The following is a 24,518-nucleotide window of genomic DNA, read 5'->3' as shown; positions in this document are numbered from 1 at the left end:
ACCAACACGCTGGTGCCGTGACCCCCACGCTGTGTGACCCCCACGCTGTGTGACCAACACGCTGTGTGACCCCCACGCTGCGTGACCAACACGCTGTGTGACCCCCACGCTGTGTGACCAACACGCTGGTGCCGTGACCCCCACGCTGTGTGACCCCCACGCTGTGTGACCAACACGCTGTGTGACCAACACGCTGGCGCCGTGACTCTCCTACTGTGTGACCCCCACGCTGTGTGACCCCCACGCTGTGTGACCCCCACGCTGTGTGACCAACACGCTGTGTGACCCCCACGCTGTGTGACCAACACGCTGTGCGACCCCCACGCTGTGTGACCCCCACGCTGTGTGACCAACACGCTGTGTGACCCCCACGCTGTGTGACCAACACGCTGTGTGACCCCCACGCTGTGTGACCAACACGCTGTGTGACCCCCACGCTGTGTGACCAACACGCTGTGTGACCAACACGCTGTGTGACCCCCACGCTGTGTGACCAACACGCTGTGTGACCCCCACGCTGTGTGACCAACACGCTGTGTGACCCCCACGCTGTGTGACCCCCACGCTGTGTGACCAACACGCTGTGTGACCAACACGCTGTGTGACCAACACGCTGTGTGACCCCCACGCTGTGTGACCAACACGCTGTGTGACCCCCACGCTGTGTGACCAACACGCTGTGTGACCAACACGCTGTGTGACCAACACGCTGTGTGACCCCCACGCTGTGTGACCAACACGCTGTGTGACCCCCACGCTGTGTGACCAACACGCTGTGTGACCCCCACGCTGTGTGACCCCCACGCTGTGTGACCAACACGCTGTGTGACCAACACGCTGTGTGACCAACACGCTGTGTGACCCCCACGCTGTGTGACCAACACGCTGTGTGACCCCCACGCTGTGTGACCAACACGCTGTGTGACCAACACGCTGTGTGACCAACACGCTGTGTGACCAACACGCTGGCGCCGTGACTCTCCTACTGTGTGACCCCCACGCTGTGTGACCCCCACGCTGTGTGACCCACACGCTGTGTGACCCCCACGCTGTGTGACCAACACGCTGTGTGACCAACACGCTGTGTGACCCCCACGCTGTGTGACCAACACGCTGTGTGACCCCCACGCTGTGTGACCAACACGCTGTGTGACCAACACGCTGTGTGACCCCCACGCTGTGTGACCCCCACGCTGTGTGACCCCCACGCTGTGTGACCAACACGCTGTGTGACCCCCACGCTGTGTGACCAACACGCTGTGTGACCAACACGCTGTGTGACCCCCACGCTGTGTGACCAACACGCTGTGTGACCCCCACGCTGTGTGACCAACACGCTGTGTGACCAACACGCTGTGTGACCAACACGCTGTGTGACCAACACGCTGTGTGACCAACACGCTGTGTGACCCCCACGCTGTGTGACCAACACGCTGTGTGACCAACACGCTGTGTGACCAACACGCTGTGTGACCAACACGCTGTGTGACCAACACGCTGTGTGACCAACACGCTGGCGCCGTGACTCTCCTACTGTGTGACCCCCACGCTGTGTGACCCCCACGCTGTGTGACCCACACGCTGTGTGACCCCCACGCTGGTGCCGTGACCCTCCTACTGTGTGACCAACACGCTGGCGCCCGCGTCTCACCGGCTCGCCGCCTGTGGGGCTCTCCTCGTCGCCGTCGGCCTGGTGCGAGGCGCCGCTGGTGGAGGAGGCGACGGACATGGAGGAGCGGGCGCCGCTGGAGCCGCCGGTGCCGCTGCCGCTGCCGCCCGCGCCGCTGCTGCTGCTGCTCATGGGCTCCACTGGGCGGCCGACGGGAAGTAAACAACAACAACAACAACAGGGACAACGTTGACGCTGCACGGGGGTGGGGGGTCGCAGTGGGGGGTGGGGGGCAGGGGTGGTGGGTGGGGTGGGGGGTGGGGTGGGGGGTGGGGTGGGTGGGGGGCAGGGGTGGGGGGCAGGGGTGGTGGGTGGGGTGGGGGATGGGGTGGTGGGTGGGGTGGGGGGTGGGGTGGGTGGGGGGCAGGGGTGGGGGGCAGGGGTGGTGGTTGGCAGGGGGGTTGGTGGGTGGTGGGTGGGGGGTAGGGTGGGGTGGGGGGCAGGGGTAGTGGGTGGTGGGTGGTGGGTGTGGGGCAGGGGTGGTGGGTGGGGTGTGGGGCAGGGGTGGTGGGTGGGGTGGGGGGTGGGGTGGGTGGGGGGCAGGGGTGGGGGGCAGGGGTGGTGGGTGGGGTGGTGGGTGGGGTGGTGGGTGGGGTGGGGGGTGGGTGGGGGGCAGGGGTGGTGCTTGGCAGGGGGGTTGGTGGGTGGTGGGTGGGGTGGTGGGTGTGGGGCAGGGGTTGTGGGTGGTGGGTGGGGGGTAGGGTGGGGTGGGGGGCAGGGGTAGTGGGTGGTGGGTGGTGGGTGTGGGGCAGGGGTGGTGGGTGGGTGGGGGGTTGGGGGTGTGAGGGTGGGGGGGACTGTCCGAGTCACCCTCGGGGGACGAGACGGTGGAGGAGGCGGAGGACGAGGTGTAGGCGGAGTTCTCCACGCCGCACGCCATGGGCAGCGCCAGCAGGTCTCCGGCCACCGACAGGGCGGGGATCTGCTGCGGGCGCGGGGGGGGGGGGCAAACTCAACGCTTGTGAAGATGACGATGATGATGACGATAACGACGATGATGACGATGACGACGATGATGACGATGACGACGATGATGACGATGATGATGACGATGACGACGATGATGATGACGATGATGATGATGACGACGATGATGATGACGACGACGACGATGATGATGACGATGATGATGACGATGATGATGACGACGATGACGATGACGACGATGACAACGAAGACGACGACGATGACAACGAAGACGACGACGACGACGATGACCGCGATTTATAACGAGCGCACATACTGCGCAAGTCGGGACGCGAGGTTCGATCGATGAGACTTGGGAGGCTTTCGTCACAGCCATCTCCGAGACACACTTAAGCGGTTGCGTTTTCGCTACGTTGTCCCCCACCTGTTGAAGGACGCTTGTGTTGCGTCCGAAACATCGTGATTTTATTGAGTTGTTTTCATTTATTTTTTATATTGTAATTTGTATGGCAACCGATTGACCGACAAGTGAGGACATCGCATCTCGCCTTCACTCTACTTAAGACCGAAACGGCAGGAGGATTTTCTCTACGACTCTGTGGCTGTCGCCCGATGATGCTGCTGCTGCTGCTGCTGGTTGTTGTTGTTGTTGTAATTACCGGCGAAACGTCACGGCACTCGAATTGTAAATGTTGTAGTGGGTTTACTGCACTATACACTACACTATACACTACACTACACTACTATACACTACACTATATACTACACACTACACGATAAACTATACACTACACTATACACTACACTATATACTACACACTACACGATAAACTATACACTACACTATACACTACACTATACACTACACTATACACTACACTATACACTACACTACTATACACTACACTATATACTACACACTACACGATACACTACACGATACACTACACTATACACTACACTATACACTACACTATACACTACACTATACACTACACTATACACTACACTATAATTGTAAATGTTGTAGTGGGGTCTTACTCTCAAACACACAACCGTGGAGTGCTTACCTCGTAAGGGATTCGCACGTTTTGTCTACGTGACAAACCTTACTAAATCGGCTGCGGCGAGTTTAACGAAACATTCATCTTCACATCCTCTTGGTTCTTTCGGGAAAGGCTCATAGGTAGGAAAAATAATGCTGTGGTTGTCCCACCCGATGACGATTTGCTTGTGTTTTGCGCCCGAAACGTCACGATTTATTTTATGTTTCCACCTCGGTGACTTTACCGAAAGAACCAAAGAGTAAGGACTCCTGCAGTCGCGAAAGCTTCTAAACATTCATATTTACGCGACCTGACCCAGGAAATCTCCAATTATAGATTATTATTTTCGTGGCTGCCACGGCCTCTGCTGCCGATGACGATGCTGCCGATGACGATGCTGCCGATGATGACGATGATGATGCTGCCGATGATGATGCTGCCGATGACGATGCTGCCGATGATGACGATGATGATGCTGCCGATGACGATGCTGCCGATGATGATGCTGCCGATGATGACGATGATGATGCTGCCGATGACGATGCTGCCGATGATGACGATGACGGTAACTCGGTGATGGTCTCGCCTGCGGGTGGGAGTCGTCGTCGGACGAGGCGGCGCTGGGTTTCTTGCCGCGTGAGCGGCTGCCCGTGCGGCTCAGAACGGCGCCGTCCAGCACCGAGGAGGTGTGGGACCTGTGAACGAACATCGACGTCGTCGTCATCATCGTCGTCATCGTCGTCATCGTCGTCATCATCGTCGTCATCGTCAACATTATCAACGTCGTCATCATCGTCATCATGATCATCAACATAATCGTCAGCATCATCATCATCATCAACATCGTCAACATCATCAACATCATCGTCGTTATCATCATCAACATCGTCAACATCGTCATCAACATCATCATAAACATCATCGTCGTCGGCATCAACTTCATCGTCGTTATCAACATCGTCGTCATCATCAACATCGTCGTCGTCATCATCTACATCATTTACATCATCGTCTTCATCATTGTCGTCATTATCATCAACGTCGTCATTATCATCAACATCGTCATCATCATTGTTGTTATTATCATCAACATCGTGATCAACATCAACATCATCATCATCTACATCATCGTCGTCGTCATCATCATTGTCACCAACATCATCGTCATCAACACCATCGTCATCATCATCGTCACCAACATCGTCATCATCACCAACATCGTCGTCACCAACATCAACGTCGTCATCATCATCATACACATTTGTAAACCCTACATGTGAGTTGCATGCCCTTGCCACTGTTGGATGTTTACACACGTCACTAGATCCTCGTTGAAGGCCGAGTCGACCTAGGGGAGGCCCGGGAACGGTTCGGACAGTCGCCACTGTTTGTTGGTCGCCGGGATCGTAGCGTAGTGCAGCGCTAACCACTGCGCCACCACTCCCCACACAGACACACATCAACCTGGGCAGACCGCTGGGGGCGAGTGTTGCTAGCGAGCGCCTATGATTCCAGGCACGGCGCACGAACGGCGCGGTTGGCGAACACACCACGCCAAGACCACCTTTGTCTCCCCACAGTGGCGATGTCTACACACACCACGCACCGGGTACTCATTCGAGGCCGGGCCGACCTAGGGGAGGGCCCCCCGTGCGACCGTCTCGCTCGCTCACTTTCCGCCGTTCATCTTCGAGTCGGACTCCGCGCCGAAGTCGTCGGCGCCCAGCGGCGGTCCGGCCGTCGTCGTCGTCGTCGTCGTCACGGCGACCGAGCGCAGCGCCGTGGCGACGGCGTGAGGGTGGGGGCCGTCGCCGCGGTGACAGGGGAGGGGCGGCTGCCGGGCGGGGGGCGGCTCCTCGCCCCGCGCAAGCGGCGGGGCGCTGGCGACTAACGGGGGCGGCCCGTTGAGGGCCTCCAGCAGCGAGACCGCCTCGTAGCCAGGGGGCAGTGGCTCCGACGACTTGGGGGGGGGGGGCAGGAAGGTGGGAGCAAGGTGGGGGGTGGGAAGGTGGGGGGGAAGGTGGGGGGCGGGAGGAAGGTGGGGGGCGGGGGGGAAGGTGGGGGGTGGGGGGCAAGGTGGGGGGCGGGGGGCAAGGTGGGGGGCGGTGGAAGGTGGGGGGGAAGGTGGGGGGCGGGAGGAAGGTGGGGGGCGGGGGGGAAGGTGGGGGGCGGAAGGAAGGTGGGGGGCGGGGGGGAAGGTGGGGGGTGGGGGCAAGGTGGGGGGCGGGGGGCAAGGTGGAAGGCGGTGGAAGGTGGGGGGTGGGGGGGGCAAGGTGGGGGGTGGGGGGGGAAGGTGGGGGGCGGGGGGCAAGGTGGGGGGTGGAGGGGAAGGTGGGGGGTGAGGGGGGAAGGTGGGGGGTGGGGGGGAAGGTGGGGGGGAAGGTGGGGGGCATGGGGGAAGGTGGGGGGGTGGGGGGCAGGAAGTCATCATCATCGTCGTCGTCAGAAGCAACAGCATCATCGTGATCATCTATGTATGTACCGTATGCTAACTTTCGCACTGTACGTAGCAACCGTGGGTCTATGAGACTGTGTAAATATATGTGTCTCTGCGTGAGTCTATGTGTCTCTGCGTGAGTCTATGGGTCTCTGCGTGAATCTATGGGTCTCTGTGTGAGTCTATGTGTCTCTGCGTGAGTCTATGGGTGTCTGCGTGAGTCTGTGGGTCTCTGTGTGAGTCTATGGGTCTCTGCGTGAGTCTATGGGTCTCTGCGTGAATCTATGGGTCTCTGCGTGAGTCTATGTGTCTCTGCGTGAGTCTATGGGTGTCTGCGTGAGTCTATGTGTCTCTGCGTGAGTCTATGGGTCTCTGCGTGAGTCTATGTGTCTCTGCGTGAGTCTATGGGTGTTTGCGTGAGTCTGTGGGTCTCTGTGTGAGTCTATGGGTCTCTGCGTGAGTCTATGGGTCTCTGTGTGAGTCTATGGGTCTCTGTGTGAGTCTATGTGTCTCTGCGTGAGTCTATGGGTGTCTGCGTGAGTCTATGGGTCTCTGTGTGAGTCTATGGGTCTCTGTGTGAGTCTATGTGTCTCTGCGTGAGTCTATGGGTGTCTGCGTGAGTCTGTGGGTCTCTGTGTGAGTCTATGGGTCTCTGCGTGAGTCTATGGGTCTCTGTGTGAGTCTATGGGTGTCTGCGTGAGTCTGTGGGTCTCTGTGTGAGTCTATGGGTGTCTGCGTGAGTCTGTGGGTCTCTGTGTGAGTCTATGGGTCTCTGCGTGAGTCTATGGGTCTCTGTGTGAGTCTATGGGTGTCTGCGTGAGTCTGTGGGTCTCTGTGTGAGTCTATGGGTGTCTGTGTGAGTCTATGGGTCTCTGTGTGAGTCTATGGGTCTCTGTGCGAGTCTATGGGTCTCTGTGTGAGTCAATGTGTCTCTGCGTGAGTCTATGGGTCTCTGTGTGAGTCTATGGGTGTCTGCGTGAATCTATGGGTCTCTGTGTGAGTCTATGGGTCTCTGTGTGAGTCTATGGGTCTCTGTGTGAGTCTATGGGTCTCTGCGTGAGTCTATGGGTCTCTGCGTGAGTCTATGGGTCTCTGTGTGAGTCTATGGGTCTCTGCGTGAGTCTGTGGGTCTCTGTGTGAGTCTATGGGTCTCTGCGTGAGTCTATGGGTGTCTGCGTGAATCTATGGGTCTCTATGTGAGTCTATGTGTCTCTGCGTGAGTCTATGGGTCTCTGTGTGAGTCTATAGGTGTCTGCGTGAATCTATGGGTATCTGTGTGAGTCTATGGGTCTCTGTGTGAGTCTATGGGTCTCTGTGTGAGTCTATGGGTCTCTGTGTGAGTCTGTGGGTCTCTGTGTGAGTCTATGGGTCTCTATGTGAGTCTATGTGTCTCTGCGTGAGTCTATGGGTCTCTGTGTGAGTCTATAGGTGTCTGCGTGAATCTATGGGTATCTGTGTGAGTCTATGGGTCTCTGTGTGAGTCTATGGGTCTCTGTGTGAGTCTATGGGTCTCTGTGTGAGTCTGTGGGTCTCTGTGTGAGTCTATGGGTCTCTATGTGAGTCTATGTGTCTCTGCGTGAGTCTATGGGTCTCTGTGTGAGTCTATAGGTGTCTGCGTGAATCTATGGGTATCTGTGTGAGTCTATGGGTCTCTGTGTGAGTCTATGGGTCTCTGTGTGAGTCTATGGGTCTCTGTGTGAGTCTGTGGGTCTCTGTGTGAGTCTGTGGGTCTCTGTGTGAGTCTATGGGTCTCTGCGTGAGTCTATGGGTCTCTGTGTGAGTCTATGGGTGTCTGCGTGAGTCTGTGGGTCTCTGTGTGAGTCTATGGGTGTCTGCGTGAGTCTGTGGGTCTCTGTGTGAGTCTATGGGTCTCTGCGTGAGTCTATGGGTCTCTGTGTGAGTCTATGGGTGTCTGCGTGAGTCTGTGGGTCTCTGTGTGAGTCTATGGGTGTCTGTGTGAGTCTATGGGTCTCTGTGTGAGTCTATGGGTCTCTGTGCGAGTCTATGGGTCTCTGTGTGAGTCAATGTGTCTCTGCGTGAGTCTATGGGTCTCTGTGTGAGTCTATGGGTGTCTGCGTGAGTCTATGTGTCTCTGCGTGAGTCTATGGGTCTCTGCGTGAGTCTATGTGTCTCTGCGTGAGTCTATGGGTGTTTGCGTGAGTCTGTGGGTCTCTGTGTGAGTCTATGGGTCTCTGCGTGAGTCTATGGGTCTCTGTGTGAGTCTATGGGTCTCTGTGTGAGTCTATGTGTCTCTGCGTGAGTCTATGGGTGTCTGCGTGAGTCTATGGGTCTCTGTGTGAGTCTATGGGTCTCTGTGTGAGTCTATGTGTCTCTGCGTGAGTCTATGGGTGTCTGCGTGAGTCTGTGGGTCTCTGTGTGAGTCTATGGGTCTCTGCGTGAGTCTATGGGTCTCTGTGTGAGTCTATGGGTGTCTGCGTGAGTCTGTGGGTCTCTGTGTGAGTCTATGGGTGTCTGCGTGAGTCTGTGGGTCTCTGTGTGAGTCTATGGGTCTCTGCGTGAGTCTATGGGTCTCTGTGTGAGTCTATGGGTGTCTGCGTGAGTCTGTGGGTCTCTGTGTGAGTCTATGGGTGTCTGTGTGAGTCTATGGGTCTCTGTGTGAGTCTATGGGTCTCTGTGCGAGTCTATGGGTCTCTGTGTGAGTCAATGTGTCTCTGCGTGAGTCTATGGGTCTCTGTGTGAGTCTATGGGTGTATGCGTGAATCTATGGGTCTCTGTGTGAGTCTATGGGTCTCTGTGTGAGTCTATGGGTCTCTGTGTGAGTCTATGGGTCTCTGCGTGAGTCTATGGGTCTCTGCGTGAGTCTATGGGTCTCTGTGTGAGTCTATGGGTCTCTGCGTGAGTCTGTGGGTCTCTGTGTGAGTCTATGGGTCTCTGCGTGAGTCTATGGGTGTCTGCGTGAATCTATGGGTCTCTATGTGAGTCTATGTGTCTCTGCGTGAGTCTATGGGTCTCTGTGTGAGTCTATAGGTGTCTGCGTGAATCTATGGGTATCTGTGTGAGTCTATGGGTCTCTGTGTGAGTCTATGGGTCTCTGTGTGAGTCTATGGGTCTCTGTGTGAGTCTGTGGGTCTCTGTGTGAGTCTATGGGTCTCTATGTGAGTCTATGTGTCTCTGCGTGAGTCTATGGGTCTCTGTGTGAGTCTATAGGTGTCTGCGTGAATCTATGGGTATCTGTGTGAGTCTATGGGTCTCTGTGTGAGTCTATGGGTCTCTGTGTGAGTCTATGGGTCTCTGTGTGAGTCTGTGGGTCTCTGTGTGAGTCTATGGGTCTCTATGTGAGTCTATGTGTCTCTGCGTGAGTCTATGGGTCTCTGTGTGAGTCTATAGGTGTCTGCGTGAATCTATGGGTATCTGTGTGAGTCTATGGGTCTCTGTGTGAGTCTATGGGTCTCTGTGTGAGTCTATGGGTCTCTGTGTGAGTCTGTGGGTCTCTGTGTGAGTCTGTGGGTCTCTGTGTGAGTCTATGGGTCTCTGCCTGAGTCTATGGGTCTCTGTGTGAGTCTATGGGTGTCTGCGTGAGTCTGTGGGTCTCTGTGTGAGTCTATGGGTGTCTGCGTGAGTCTGTGGGTCTCTGTGTGAGTCTATGGGTCTCTGCGTGAGTCTATGGGTCTCTGTGTGAGTCTATGGGTGTCTGCGTGAGTCTGTGGGTCTCTGTGTGAGTCTATGGGTGTCTGTGTGAGTCTATGGGTCTCTGTGTGAGTCTATGGGTCTCTGTGCGAGTCTATGGGTCTCTGTGTGAGTCAATGTGTCTCTGCGTGAGTCTATGGGTCTCTGTGTGAGTCTATGGGTGTCTGCGTGAATCTATGGGTCTCTGTGTGAGTCTATGGGTCTCTGTGTGAGTCTATGGGTCTCTGTGTGAGTCTATGGGTCTCTGCGTGAGTCTATGGGTCTCTGCGTGAGTCTATGGGTCTCTGTGTGAGTCTATGGGTCTCTGTGTGAGTCTGTGGGTCTCTGTGTGAGTCTATGGGTCTCTATGTGAGTCTATGTGTCTCTGCGTGAGTCTATGGGTCTCTGTGTGAGTCTATAGGTGTCTGCGTGAATCTATGGGTATCTGTGTGAGTCTATGGGTCTCTGTGTGAGTCTATGGGTCTCTGTGTGAGTCTATGGGTCTCTGTGTGAGTCTGTGGGTCTCTGTGTGAGTCTATGGGTCTCTATGTGAGTCTATGTGTCTCTGCGTGAGTCTATGGGTCTCTGTGTGAGTCTATAGGTGTCTGCGTGAATCTATGGGTATCTGTGTGAGTCTATGGGTCTCTGTGTGAGTCTATGGGTCTCTGTGTGAGTCTATGGGTCTCTGTGTGAGTCTGTGGGTCTCTGTGTGAGTCTGTGGGTCTCTGTGTGAGTCTGTGGGTCTCTGTGTGAGTCTATGGGTCTCTGTGTGAGTCTATGGTTCTCTGTGTGAATCTATGGGTCTCTGTGAGTCTATGGGTCTCTGGGTGAGTCTATGGGTCGCTGTAGTGAGTCTATGGGTCTGTGTGAGTCTATGGGTCTCTGTGTGAGTCTATGGGTCTGTGTGCGAGTCTATGGGTCTGTGTGTGAGTCTATGGACTTCTGTGTGAGTCTATGGGTCTCTGTGTGAGTCTGTGGGTCTCTGTGTGAGTCTATGGATCTATGTGTGAGTATATGGGTCTGTGTGTGAGTCTATGAGTCTGTGTGAGTCAATGGGTCTCTGTGTGGGTCTATGGGTCTCTGTAGTGAGTCTATGTGTCTCTGCGTGAGTCTATGGGTCTCTGTGTGAGTCTATGGGGTCCTCTGGGTGAGTCTATGTGTCTCTGTGTGAGGCTATGGGTCTCTGTGTGAGTCTATGGGTCTCTGCGTGAGTCTATGGGTCTCTGTGTGAGTCTATGGGTGTTCTGTGTGAGTCTGTGGGTCTCTGTGTGAGTCTATGGGTCTCTATGTGAGTCTATGGGTCTCTGTGTGAGTCTATGGGTCTCTGTGTGAGTCTATGGTTCTCTGTGTGAGTCTATGGGTCTCTGTGAGTCTATGGGTCTCTGGGTGAGTCTATGGGTCTCTGTAGTGAGTCTATGGGTCTGTGTGTGAGTCTATGGGTCTCTGTGTGAGTCTATGGGTCTGTGTGCGAGTCTATGGGTCTGTGTGTGAGTCTATGAGTCTGTGTGAGTCTATGGGTCTCTGTGTGAGTCTATGGGTCTCTGTGTGAGTCTATGGATCTCTGTGTGAGTCTATGGGTCTCTGTGTGAGTCTATGGATCTCTGTGTGAGTCTATGGGTCTCTGTGTGAGTCTATGGGATCTCTGTGTGAGTCTATGGGTCTCTGTGTGAGTCTATGGGTCTCTGTGTGAGTCTATGGGTCTCTGTGTGAGTCTATGGGTCTCTGGGTGAGTCTATGTGTCTCTGCGTGAGTCTATGGGTCTCTGTGTGAGTCCTATGGGTCTCTGCGTGAGTCTATGAGTCTGTGTGCGAGTCTATGGGTCTCTGTGGTGAGTCTATGGGTCTCTGTGAGTCTATGGGTCTCTGTGTGAGTCTATGGGTCTCTGTGTGAGTCTATGGGTCTCTGTGTGAGTCTATGGGTCTCTGTGATAAAAGCTAGAGAAAATGTAGCTTTTTTTTTCAATCTTAAGTTACAGGGGAAAGCCAGGCGAGTTTTCAAGACGTGATTTAAAAACGTGGAACAGACTTCAGCAGACCGAGGGAGCGGATTCCGCAATGGCACGGAGGCCAAATGACCCTAGCCCACCCCCCCCCCCCCCCCGGGGTCACCTCCTCAGTGTCGGACGTAGTGGGCGGCGAGGAGGGGGGCAGGGGAAGGACCCCCAGCCACCTTGCGACGCACGGCACGGATCTGCAAAAGCGCCCGAAACGCTGCACGCACGCACAAACACACACGCGGAACCACACACACAGGAATGATGACAGAGATACATTGTCCGTGTGCTGGTGTGCGCGAATCAACAAGCGGCTGTCTATATTCTTAGGTTTTTTCGGTAAAGTCACGTAGGTAAAAACATTAAAATTAATAAAAGTAAAATAAAAATAAAATAAAAATCACGACGTTTCGGAGGCAACGCAAGCTTCCGTCTTCAGGTGGAACCGTCACAGCCACGACAGCTGTATCAAGTAACTTGATACAGCTGTCGTGGCTTTTTCAATGTTAATGTTTTACCTACACGGTGACTTTACTGAAAAACCCTAAGAATATGAATCCTTGCAGTCACGAAAGCTTCACATCTAGAATCAAAGCGGCTGTCTCCTCGTGCGGTGCATCGTGGGTCGGGTGACGGGCGGATCTATGACGATGAGTAGGGGGTGGGGGGAACGGGGGAGGGGGGGGAGGATGAGGGGGGGGGTGGGGGGAACGGGGGAGGGGGGAGATGAGGGGGGGTGGGGGAACGGGGGAGGGGGGGAGGATGAGGGGGGGTGGGGGAACGGGGGAGATGAGGGGGGGGTGGGGGAACGGGGGAGGGGGGGAGATGAGGGGGGGTGGGGGGAACGGGGGAGGGGGGAGATGAGGGGGGGTGGGGGAACGGGGGAGGGGGGGGGATGAGGGGGGGTGGGGGGACGTGGGAGGGGGGGAGATGAGGGGGGGGGTGGGGGGGACGGGGGGAGGGGGGGAGGATAAGGGGGGGTGGGGGAACAGGGGAGGGGGGGGAGGATGAGGGGGGGTGGGGGAACGGGGGAGGGGGAGATGAGGCGGGGTGGGGGAACGGGGGAGGGGGAGAGGATGAGGGGGGGTGGGGGGAACGGGGGAGATGAGGGGGGGTGGGGGAACGGGGGAGGGGGGGAGATGAGGGGGGGGTGGGGGAACGGGGGAGGGGGGGAGATGAGGGGGGTGGGGGAACGGGGGAGGGGGGGGGGATGAGGGGGGGTGGGGGGACGTGGGATGGGGGGGAGATGAGGGGGGGTGGGGGGACGGGGGAGGGGGGAGGATGAGGGGGGGTGGGGGAACGGGGGAGATGAGGGGGGGTGGGGGGGACGGGGGAGGGGGGGAGATGAGGGGGGGTGGGGGGACGGGGGAGGGGGGGAGATGAGGGGGGGTGGGGGGACGGGGGGAGATGAGGGGGGGTGGGGGAACGGGGGAGGGGGGAGGATGAGGGGGGGTGGGGGAACGGGGGAGATGAGGGGGGGTGGGGGGGACGGGGGAGGGGGGGAGATGAGGGGGGGTGGGGGGACGTGGGAGGGGGGAGGATGAGGAGGGGTGGGGGACGGGGGAGGGGGGGGAGATGAGGGGGGGGTGGGGGGACGGGGGAGGGGGGAGGATGAGGGGGGGGTGGGGGAACGGGGGAGGGGGGGGGATGAGGAGGGGTGGGGGAACGGGGGGAGATGAGGGGGGGTGGGGGAACGGGGGAAGGGGGGAGGATGAGGGGGGGGTGGGGGAACGGGGGAGGGGGGGAGATGAGGGGGGGTGGGGGGACGGGGGAGGGCGGGAGGATGAGGGGGGGTGGGGGAACGGGGGAGGGGGGGAGATGAGGGGGGGTGGGGGGACAGGGGAGGGCGGGAGGATGAGGGGGGGGTGGGGGAACGGGGGGAGGGGGGGAGATGAGGGGGGTGGGGGGACGGGGGAGGGGGGGAGGATGAGGGGGGGGTGGGGGGACGGGGGGAGGGGGGGAGGATGAGTGGGGGGTGGGGGAACGGGGGAGGGGGGGAGATGAGGGGGGGTGGGGGGACGGGGGAGGGGGGGAGATGAGGGGGGTGGGGGGACGGGGGAGGGGGGAGGATGAGGGGGGGGTGGGGGAAAGGGGGAGGGGGGGAGATGAGGGGGGTGGGGGGGAGGATGAGGGGGGTGGAGAACGGGGGAGGGGGGAGGATGAGGGGGGGTGGGGAACGGGGGAGGGGGGGAGATGAGGGGGGGTGGGGGGACGGGGGAGGGGGGAGGATGAGGGGGGGGGTGGGGGAACGGGGGAGGGGGGAGGATGAGGGGGGGGTGGGGGAACGGGGGAGGGGGGGAGATGAGGGGGGGGTGGGGGACGGGGGAGGGGGAGGATGAGGGGGGGTGGGGGAACGGGGGAGGGGGGGGGATGAGGAGGGGTGGGGGAACGGGGGGAGATGAGGGGGGGTGGGGGAACGGGGGAAGGGGGGAGGATGAGGGGGGGTGGGGGGAAACGGGGGAGGGGGGGAGATGAGGGGGGGTGGGGGGACGGGGGAGGGCGGGAGGATGAGGGGGGGTGGGGGAACGGGGGAGGGGGGGAGATGAGGGGGGGGTGGGGGGACAGGGGAGGGCGGGAGGATGAGGGGGGGTGGGGGAACGGGGGAGAGATGAGGGGGGTGGGGGGACGGGGGAGGGGGGGAGGATGAGGGGGGGGTGGGGGGACGGGGGAGGGGGGGAGGATGAGTGGGGGGTGGGGGAACGGGGAGGGGGTGAGATGAGGGGGGGTGGGGGGGACGGGGGAGGGGGGGGAGATGAGGGGGGTGGGGGGACGGGGGAGGGGGGAGGATGAGGGGGGGTGGGGGAACGGGGGAGGGGGGGAGATGAGGGGGGGTGGGGGAACGGGGGAGGGGGGAGGATGAGGGGGGGTGGGGGAACGGGGGAGGGGGGAGGATGAGGGGGGGTGGGGGAACGGGGGAGGGGGGGAGATGAGGGGGGGTGGGGGGACGGGGGAGGGGGGTGGATGAGGGGGGGGTGGGGGAACGGGGGAGGGGGGAGGATGAGGGGGGTGGGGAACGGGGGAGGGAGGGGGGAGATGAGGGGGGGTGGGGGAACGGGGGAGGGGGGGAGATGAGGGGGGGTGGGGGGACGGGGGAGGGGGGGAGATGAGAGGGGGTGGGGGAACGGGGGAGATGAGGGGGAGTGGGGGAACGGGGGAGGGGGGGAGATGAGGGGGGGTGGGGGAACGGGGGAGGGGGGAGATGAGGGGGGGTGGGGGAACGGGGGAGGGGGGGGGATGAGGGGGGGTGGGGGGACGTGGGAGGGGGGGAGATGAGGGGGGGTGGGGGGACGGGGGAGGGGGGAGGATGAGGGGGGGTGGGGGAACGGGGGAGATGAGAGGGGGTGGGGGGACGGGGGAGGGGGGGAGATGAGGGGGGGTGGGGGGACGGGGGAGGGGGGGAGATGAGGGGGGGTGGGGGGACGGGGGGAGATGAGGGGGGGTGGGGGAACGGGGGAGGGGGGAGGATGAGGGGGGGTGGGGGAACGGGGGAGATGAGGGGGGGTGGGGGGACGGGGGAGGGGGGGAGATGAGGGGGGGTGGGGGGACGGGGGAGGGGGGGAGATGAGGGGGGGGTGGGGGACGTGGGAGGGGGGAGGATGAGGAGGGGTGGGGGGACGGGGGAGGGGGGGAGATGAGGGGGGGGTGGGGGGACGGGGGAGGGGGGAGGATGAGGGGGGGTGGGGGGAACGGGGGAGGGGGGAGATGAGGGGGGGTGGGGGGACGGGGGAGGGCGGGAGGATGAGGGGGGGTGGGGGAACGGGGGAGGGGGGGAGATGAGGGGGGGTGGGGGGACGGGGGAGGGGGGGAGGATGAGGGGGGGGTGGGGGAACGGGGGAGGGGGGAGGATGAGGAGGGGTGGGGGAACGGGGGGAGATGAGGGGGGGTGGGGGAACGGGGGAAGGGGGGAGGATGAGGGGGGGTGGGGGGAACGGGGGAGGGGGGGGAGATGAGGGGGGGTGGGGGGACGGGGGAGGGCGGGAGGATGAGGGGGGGTGGGGGGGGAACGGGGGGGGAGGGGGGGGAGATGAGGGGGGGTGGGGGGACGGGGGAGGGGGGGGAGGATGAGTGGGGGTGGGGGGACGGGGGAGGGGGGAGGGATGAGGGGGGGTGGGGGAACGGGGGGAGGGGGGGGAGATGAGGGGGGGTGGGGGGACAGGGGAGGGCGGGAGGATGAGGGGGGGTGGGGGACGGGGGAGGGGGGGGAGATGAGGGGGGGTGGGGGGGACGGGGGGAGGGGGGGGAGGATGAGGGGGGGGGGGTGGGGGGGGGACGGGGGAGGGGGGGGAGGATGAGTGGGGGGGTGGGGAACGGGGGAGGGGGGGAGATGAGGGGGGGGTGGGGGGACGGGGGAGGGGGGGGGATGAGGGGGGGTGGGGGGACGGGGGGAGGGGGGAGGATGTGGGGGGGTGGGGGAACGGGGGAGGGGGGGAGATGAGGGGGGGTGGGGGGAACGGGGAGGGGGGGAGATGAGGGGGGGGTGGGGGGACGGGGGGAGGGGGGGTGATGGAGGGGGGTGGGGGGAACGGGGGAGGGGGGGAGATGAGGGGGGGTGGGGGAACCGGGGGAGGGGGGAGGATGAGGGGGGTGGGGGAACGGGGGAGGGGGGGAGATGAGGGGGGGTGGGGGGACGGGGGAGGGGGGAGATGAGGGGGGGGGTGGGGGGATCGGGGGAGGGGGAGGATGAGGGGGGGTGGGGGGAACGGGGGAGGGGGGAGATGAGGGGGGGTGGGGGAACGGGGGAGGGGGGGGAGGATGAGGGGGGGGTGGGGGGGACGGGGGAGGGGGGGAGATGAGGGGGGGTGGGGGGGACGGGGGGGAGGGGGGAGGATGAGGGGGGGGTGGGGGAACGGGGGAGGGGGGGAGATGAGGGGGGGTGGGAGGCGGGGAGGGGGGGAGATGAGGGGGGTGGGGGGACGGGGGAGGGGGAGAGATGAGGGGGGGTGGGGGGACGGGGTGAGGGCGGGAAGATGAGGGGGGGGTGGGGGAACGGGGGAGGGGGGAGATGAGGGGGGGTGGGGGGGACGGGGGAGGGGGGGAGGATGAGGGGGGGTGGGGGAACGGGGAGGGGGGGAGGATGAGGGGGGGTGGGGGGACGGGGGAGGGGGGAGGATGAGGGGGGGTGGGGGGACGGGGGAGGATGAGGGGGGGTGGGGGAACGGGGGAGGGGGAGGATGAGGGGGGGGGGTGGGGGAACGGGGGAGGGGGGGAGGATGAGGGGGGGTGGGGGGACGGGGGAGGGGGGGAGATGAGGGGGGGGTGGGGGGGACGGGGGAGGGCGGGAGGATGAGGGGGGGTGGGGGAACGGGGGAGGGGGGGAGGATGAGTGGGGGGTGGGGGAACGGGGGAGGGGGGGAGATGAGGGGGGGTGGGGGAACGGGGGAGGGGGGGAGATGAGGGGGGGTGGGGGGACGGGGGAGGGGGGGAGATGAGGGGGGGTGGGGGGAAGGGGGAGGGCGGGAGGATGAGATGAGGGGGGGGGGGTGGGGGAACGGGGGAGGGGGGGAGGATGATGGGGGGGGGCTGCCCCCTCCTTACGCAGCCGGCAGATGGGGCAGTTGTTGGCCTGGTAGCGCAGCGTGTCGGCGCAGGCGTTGCACAGGCAGAGGTGGCGGCACGGCAGGATGATGGTGTCGCGCACGTCGGAGAGACACACCACACACTCGCCGCTGTTGTCGCCCCCGTCCTCCTCCGTGCTCTGCGCACACCCCGACACACCCACGGCGGACGATCGGCAAACGACAATGCATCATCAGAGTATGAGAGCTCGGGGTGAGCATTTACACCATTGGAACCTCATTTGTCAGTAAAAAATATGATCATTGTTTGTTTACCCTTCCATCGGGCAACAAAACTGACACCTTTTTTTACAAGGAGTCATGTTTGCATAGACCACAATACCTGCAGTCATAATGCAAACAAAAAACATAACTCTGATAATGTATGCACTGTCCTTGAAGTTGATTGGTTGATTGATTGAAAGCTGTCTCGGGTGTGGACCAATCAACTTCAAGGACAGTGCATACATTATCATAGTTATGTTTTTTGTTTGCATTATGACTGCAGGTATTGTGGTCTATGTAAACATGACTCCTTGTAAAAAAGGTGTCAGTTTTGTTGCCAGATGGAAGGGTAAAAAAACAATGATCGGCAAACGGTTCATTTGGCGACGCTTAAAACCGTCCCGGGTACCGATTGGCGTTTTGGCTTCGTGTGAAGCAGAGGTCGCAACCGGGTACCCGATACCCGTACCGTACCCGCTACCCGGCTACCCGTACCCGGCTGGGTACGGGTAGCCGTTTGTGACCCTGGTGCGGCCGGGTACGGGTAGGCCGTGAGTCACTGGCGAGTCACCGTGTGTCACTCATGTCCCAACGTCTTGTCTCTTCTCACAATTCAAGTTCCTAGAATCAACCCACCCGCGCCTGCAAAACATGGCTTCATCCCAGAGGTCGCAATCGGGTACCCGTTTGCGACCCTGGTGCGGCCGGGTACGGGTACGGGCCGGGTACGGGTACCCGTTTGCGACCCTGGTGCGGCCGGGTACGGGTAAGGAATCAAAACCCGTTTGCGACCTCTGGTGTGAGCTAAGGGAGCGGGTGCGCTCGCTTGTTTGATGCACCGCGGGCCCAGCCCCGTGTGACCCACGGACGTTGCCCGAAGGCACCGACAATTGCCCAAGCTCTGGGATTCCTCGGTATTTCAAGGCGTTGCCGGCAAAGTTCATCAGCGGTGAGGAGGCCGGAGCACCCGGAGAAAACCCACGGGAAGCACACTATCTCTGTGCAGAGGCGAAGCTCTCAAGCCAGAAGGTTTACACCGGAAACTTGTACAGGGAATCATCTTCTTGGTTCTTTCGTTAAAGTCACGTAGAAGGGAAATAATAAGATAATAAAAATAAAACACAATAAAATAATTCTCACGACGTTTCGGCCACAACGCAAGCAGCCGTCCTCAGGTGAAGACCAGGTCTGTCGGAAAGACAGCGTCTGAGAATTATTTTATCGTTTTATTTTTATTATTTTATTATTTCTCTTCTCCGTGACTTTAACGAAAGAACCAAGAATATACTATTTTTTGTCTATTTTTTTTGTGTTTTTCCCTTGTGATGGGACTTTTTAGGATGAACGTTGATATGTATCAGGGGCACGGGGTGACCAACAAGGTCTGAATAAAGTGATGAGAGATAAAGTGACGGGAGATAAAGTGACGGGAGATAAAGTGACGGGAGATAAAGTGACGAGAGATAAAGTGACGGGAGATAAAGTGACGAGAGATAAAGTGACGAGAGATAAAGTGACGAGAGATAAAGTGACGAGAGATAAAGTGACGAGAGATAAAGTGACGAGAGATAAAGTGACGAGAGATAAAGTGACGAGAGATAAAGTGACGAGAGATAAAGTGACGAGAGATTAAAGTGACGAGAGATAAAGTGACGAGAGATAAAGTGATGAGAGATACAGTGACGAGAGATAAAGTGATGAGAGATAAAGTGACGAGAGATAAAGTGATGAGAGATACAGTGACGAGAGATAAAGTGACGAGAGATAAAGTGACGAGAGATAAAGTGATGAGAGATACAGTGACGAGAGATAAAGTGACGAGAGATAAAGTGACGAGAGATAAAGTGACGGGAGATAAAGTGACGAGAGATAAAGTGACGAGAGATAAAGTGACGAGAAATAAAGTGACGAGAGATAAAGTGACGAGAGATAAAGTGACGAGAGATAAAGTGACGAGAGATAAAGTGACGAGAGATAAAGTGACGAGAGATTAAAGTGACGAGAGATAAAGTGACGAGAGATAAAGTGATGAGAGATACAGTGACGAGAGATAAAGTGATGAGAGATAAAGTGACGAGAGATAAAGTGATGAGAGATACAGTGACGAGAGATAAAGTGACGAGAGATAAAGTGACGAGAGATAAAGTGATGAGAGATACAGTGACGAGAGATAAAGTGACGAGAGATAAAGTGACGAGAGATAAAGTGACGAGAGATAAAGTGACGAGAGATAAAGTGACGAGAGATACAGTGACGAGAGATACAGTGATGAGAGATAAAGTGACGAGAGATAAAGTGACGAGAGATAAAGTGACGGGAGATAAAGTGATGAGAGATAAAGTGACGGGAGATAAAGTGACGAGAGATAAAGTGATGAGATATAAAGTGACGAGAGATAAAGTGACGAGAGATAAAGTGACGGGAGATAAAGTGACGAGAGATAAAGTGACGGGAGATAAAGTGACGAGAGATAAAGTGACGGGAGATAAAGTGACGAGAGATAAAGTGATGAGAGATAAAGTGACGAGAGATAAAGTGACGAGAGATAAAGTGACGGGAGATAAAGTGACGAGAGATAAAGTGATGAGATATAAAGTGACGAGAGATAAAGTGACGGGAGATAAAGTGACGAGAGATAAAGTGACGAGAGATAAAGTGATGAGGGATAAAGTGATGAGAGATAAAGTGACGAGAGATAAAGTGATGAGAGATAAAGTGACGAGAGATAAAGTGACGAGAGATAAAGTGACGAGAGATAAAGTGACGAGAGATAAAGTGACGAGAGATAAAGTGACGAGAGATAAAGTGACGAGAGATAAAGTGACGAGAGATAAAGTGACGAGAGATAAAGTGACGAGAGATAAAGTGACGAGAGACAGAGTGATGAGAGATAGAGTGATGGGAGCTTGGGAATTGATGTAGTCTCGCAATTGAAATTTGCATTACTCAGCTAATTTATTTTCACCCATTCAATTTTTTAAGAAATTGGCTTTACCATTCGTGCAATGTTTGTTGTTGGCACAACTTTCTGACCGCCCCTCCCCCCACCCACCACCCCCGTCTGAAAGATAAAAAGTGCTTCATAGCTAATCGGATTTCTCCCAGGATGCCTGTTACCGAGCGGAGGCAGTGGTTACCTTGGGCTCCAGACTGTTCTTGTTCTCGATGCCATAGATCTCCTGCAGGAGGTAGCCCACTCCATCCACCTGCCACACAAAGACAAAGACCCCCCGTGTAGCCTTGACAGACAGTAGGGGCAAGTGCTGCTAGCGAGCGACTGCGAAGGCCGGCACGGCGCACACGTGGTGGGTGGGTGGCCGACACCACGGCCGACCGCCTTTGTCTCCCCAGTGGCGATGTTCACACACCGCACCGGGTACTCATTTTGGGGCTGAGGCGACCTAGGGGAGGCACAGGACCGGTTCAAATAATCGTCACCGGTGTTGGCCGTTAGCGCAGCGCATTCACCGTTGCGCCACCGTACCTCCAATCGGCACGCTTGGCTCCATGCGGTGCGCGCAAGACGTTCAACTTACGTACGTACGTACCAACAGTCTCTTGACTATATGGTGTGTGGGGGTGGGGGGATGTTCGTGTTTGCCTGCGCGCGTATACAAACTTTCCTGTTTTTGTACGGCCGAATTGAGATGCGGATGCTGAGCGGCGACTACAGTTCCACACTCAGGCGGTCAAGCTGCACAGCCGCGTCAGGCGCAAGCGGCTGTCTTGCCGTGATGCCTCACGCGCCTGTGTGGATACGGGGCCGCTGCGTCTCGTCGCGCGTCACTACCCTCTGCTCTGGGTGGGCTCGGTCGCAGGCTGCGGCAAATGCGCGCAACTGCGTGCGTGCAACTGCGTGCGTGCAACTGCGTGCGTGCGTGCAAGTGCGTGCGTGCAACTGCGTGCGTGCAACTGCGTGCGTGCAACTGCGTGCGTGCGTGCAAGTGCGTGCGTGCAACTGCGTGCGTGCAAATGCGTGCGTGCAACTGCGTGCGTGCGTGCAAGTGCGTGCGTGCAAATGCGTGCGTGCAACTGCGTGCGTGCAACTGCGTGCGTGCGTGCAAGTGCGTGCGTGCAACTGCGTGCGTGCAACTGCGTGCGTGCAAGTGCGTGCGTGCAAATGCGTGTGTGCGTGCAACTGCGTGCGTGCAACTGCGTGCGTGCAACTGCGTGCGTGCAAGTGCGTGCGTGCAACTGCGTGTGTGCGTGCAACTGCGTGCGTGCAACTGCGTGCGTGCAAATGCGTGCGTGCAACTGCTTGCATGCAACTGCGTGCGTGTGTGCGTGCAACTGTATGCGTGCAACTGCGTGCGTGCGTGTGCGCAGTTGCGTGTGTGCGTGCAACTGCTTGCGTGCAACTGCGTGCGTGCAACTGCGTGCAACTGCGTGCGTGCAACTGCGTGCGTGCAACTGCTTGCGTGCAACTGCTTGCGTGCAACTGCGTGCGTGCAACTGCGTGCGTGTGCGTCTTTGCTATCGTTGGGCGAGTGCCGGCAGCTGCCCTCCAATGACGGAGCAGCGGGACAGCTGGGACGTACGTGTGTGCGTGTGTGCGTGTGTGTGCGTGTGTGCGTACGTGCGTGTGTGCGTGCGTGCGTTCAACTTCTTTCAACACACACACACACACACACGTGTTGGGGGAATCACGCGGGCAGAGTGGGGAGCACAGGTGGAACGTCGGCCAGTCACCACCCCCCACCACCTACCCCCCTCCCCCCCCCCAGGGTTCACTTGATCAGTTGACCCCTAACAGCTGGGCCTGTCCCGTGACCGCCTGCCAGCGAGCCTCGGCCACTCCACACATCCTCCAAGTGCACCTAGCCTGGCGCAAGAACTGCGCTTACGTCACATCTAAAATATAAAAAATAAAACATGCATTTTATTATGTTTGATTTTAATTATTTTCTAGACAATTGACTTCGCTCGACTCACCACTTGCTTCTGCTTGAGAGGCTTCACGGAGAACGATCCGTCGGCGGCCTGCAACACAACGGGACGGACGCACTCACAACACGGCCGGTGGCGCTTCTCACAGCTGTGATACAGCCTGACTCTACACAGCTGTGATACAGCCTGACTCTACACAGCTGTGATACAGCCTGACCCAACACAGACAGTTGGGTGTATTACAGTCGTGATACAGCCAGACCCAACACAGCCGTGACACAGCCTGACCCTACAACTGCGAGACAGCCTGACCCTACACAGTTGTGACACAGCCTGACCCTACAGCTGTGACACAGCCTGACCCTACACAGCTGTGATACAGCCTGACCCTACACAGCTGTGATACAGCCTGACCCTACACAGCTGTGACACAGCCTGACCCTACAACTGCGAGACAGCCTGACCCTACACAGCTGTGATACAGCCTGATCCTACACAACTGCGAGACAGCCTGACCCTACACAGCTGTGATACAGCCTGACCCTACACAACTGCGAGACAGCCTGACCCTACACGGTGCAGTTGGGTGCCTCACCCAACACAGCCGTGATACAGCCTGACCCTACACAGCTGTGAGACAGCCTGACCCTACACAGCCGTGATACAGCCTGACCCTACACAGCTGTAATACAGCCTGACCCTACACAGCTGTGATACAGCCTGACCCTACACAGCTGTGAGACAGCCTGACCCTACACGGTGCAGTTGGGTGCCTCACAGTCCACAGTTTCGGCGCCGCGATCGCCAACGCACCGTCGTCATCCCCCCCAAGCGTGAAGCGTGGGGACCGTGGGGACGGTGAGCAATGCACAAGCCGAGGGTGCCGATGACCCCGATGGAATGACCGGCTGAAGCGAGGTCACGGGCGTAGGGCGGAGCAAGTCCAATTTGTTGCCAGGAAGGGTAAAAAATAACTAAAAATCTATTCTATGAGACATCTCCTTTACAGGTGGCAAAAAATAGTAGGTTTTTACGCTTTCAACAGGTACAAAAACTGACACCTTTATACAAGGCATCATGTTTGCAATAACCACAACACAAGCAGTCAAAATGCAAACAAAAAGAAACAACTCTGATGATGATGATAATGATATGCACTGCCCTTCAAGTTGATTGGCGTCATCTGGTCCAACACCAATGGAGACTGGGCTCTAAGAAAAGCTGTCTCGGGTGTGGACCAATCAACTTCAAGGACAGTGCATATCATTATCATCATCATCAGAGTTGTTTTTTTTTGTTTGCATTTTGACTGCTTGTGTTGTGGTTATTGCAAACATGATGCCTTGTATAAAGGTGTCATTTTTTGTGCCAGTTGAAAGGGTAAAAACCTACTACTGAAAATCTATTCTCATTTTTCACCACGAAGCTTCCAGTCCGGCTCCCGTTGCTGGTGACTGCGGCCACTCACCTTGTCGAAGGTGGCGATGAGGATGTGGCTGTGGCCGGCGTGCTCTGCGGACGACACAGAACGACGAAGGCGAGGCCGTGTTCGCTTGCGAGCCGTCACGTGACCCAAAACCATTTAAACAGTTTTTGATGAATGTCACCAGGTAAGGGCCCTCTCCTCGCCGCCGCCGACCCCCGACCCCCGTAGGGTGAGGGCGATGCGGCCTAGCGTAGGGTGAGGGCGGTGCGGCCTAGCGTAGGGTGAGGGCGGTGCGGCCTAGCATAGGGCGAGGGCGATGCGGCCTAGCGTAGGGTAAGGGCGGTGAGGCCTAGCGTAGGGTGAGGGCGATGCGTCCTAGCGTAGGGTGAGGGCGGTGCGGCCTAGCGTAGGGTGAGGGCGGTGGGGCCTAGCGTAGGGCGAGGGCGGTGCGGCCTAGCGTAGGGTGAGGGCGGTGGGGCCTAGCGTAGGGTGAGGGCGGTGTGGCCTAGCGTAGGGTGAGGGCGGTGGGGCCTAGCGTAGGGTGAGGGCGGTGCGGCCTAGCGTAGGGTGAGGGCGGTGTGGCCTAGCATAGGGTGAGGGCGGTGGGGCCTAGCGTAGGGTGAGGGCGGTGGGGCCTAGCGTAGGGTGAGGGCGGTGTGGCCTAGCGTAGGGTGAGGGCGGTGGGGCCTAGCGTAGGGTGAGGGCGGTGTGGCCTAGCGTAGGGTG

At 59.0% G+C, this 24,518-nt stretch overlaps 1 protein-coding gene across 1 annotated transcript in view; it reads right to left on the bottom strand.

The window, feature by feature from the left end:
• The window catches only part of LOC144950521 (putative E3 ubiquitin-protein ligase MGRN1), a 63,235-nt gene that overhangs the window by 9,306 nt on the left and 29,411 nt on the right, over window positions 1-24,518 (bottom strand). The window contains exons 7-15 of the mRNA XM_078880659.1: window positions 23,835-23,878; window positions 22,412-22,459; window positions 20,617-20,685; window positions 17,235-17,394; window positions 11,831-11,916; window positions 5,316-5,602; window positions 4,229-4,337; window positions 2,480-2,594; window positions 1,631-1,809 (exon numbers count right to left, since the gene is read on the bottom strand). Of these exons, the coding sequence (XP_078736785.1) occupies window positions 1,631-1,809; window positions 2,480-2,594; window positions 4,229-4,337; window positions 5,316-5,602; window positions 11,831-11,916; window positions 17,235-17,394; window positions 20,617-20,685; window positions 22,412-22,459; window positions 23,835-23,878 (1,097 nt within the window). The remainder of the gene's footprint in view (window positions 1-1,630; window positions 1,810-2,479; window positions 2,595-4,228; window positions 4,338-5,315; window positions 5,603-11,830; window positions 11,917-17,234; window positions 17,395-20,616; window positions 20,686-22,411; window positions 22,460-23,834; window positions 23,879-24,518) is intronic.

This window comes from Lampetra fluviatilis, chromosome 58, assembly GCF_964198595.1.
Source record: "Lampetra fluviatilis chromosome 58, kcLamFluv1.1, whole genome shotgun sequence".
NCBI lineage: Eukaryota > Metazoa > Chordata > Hyperoartia > Petromyzontiformes > Petromyzontidae > Lampetra > Lampetra fluviatilis.
This window is presented reverse-complemented; position numbering and strand designations above follow the sequence as displayed.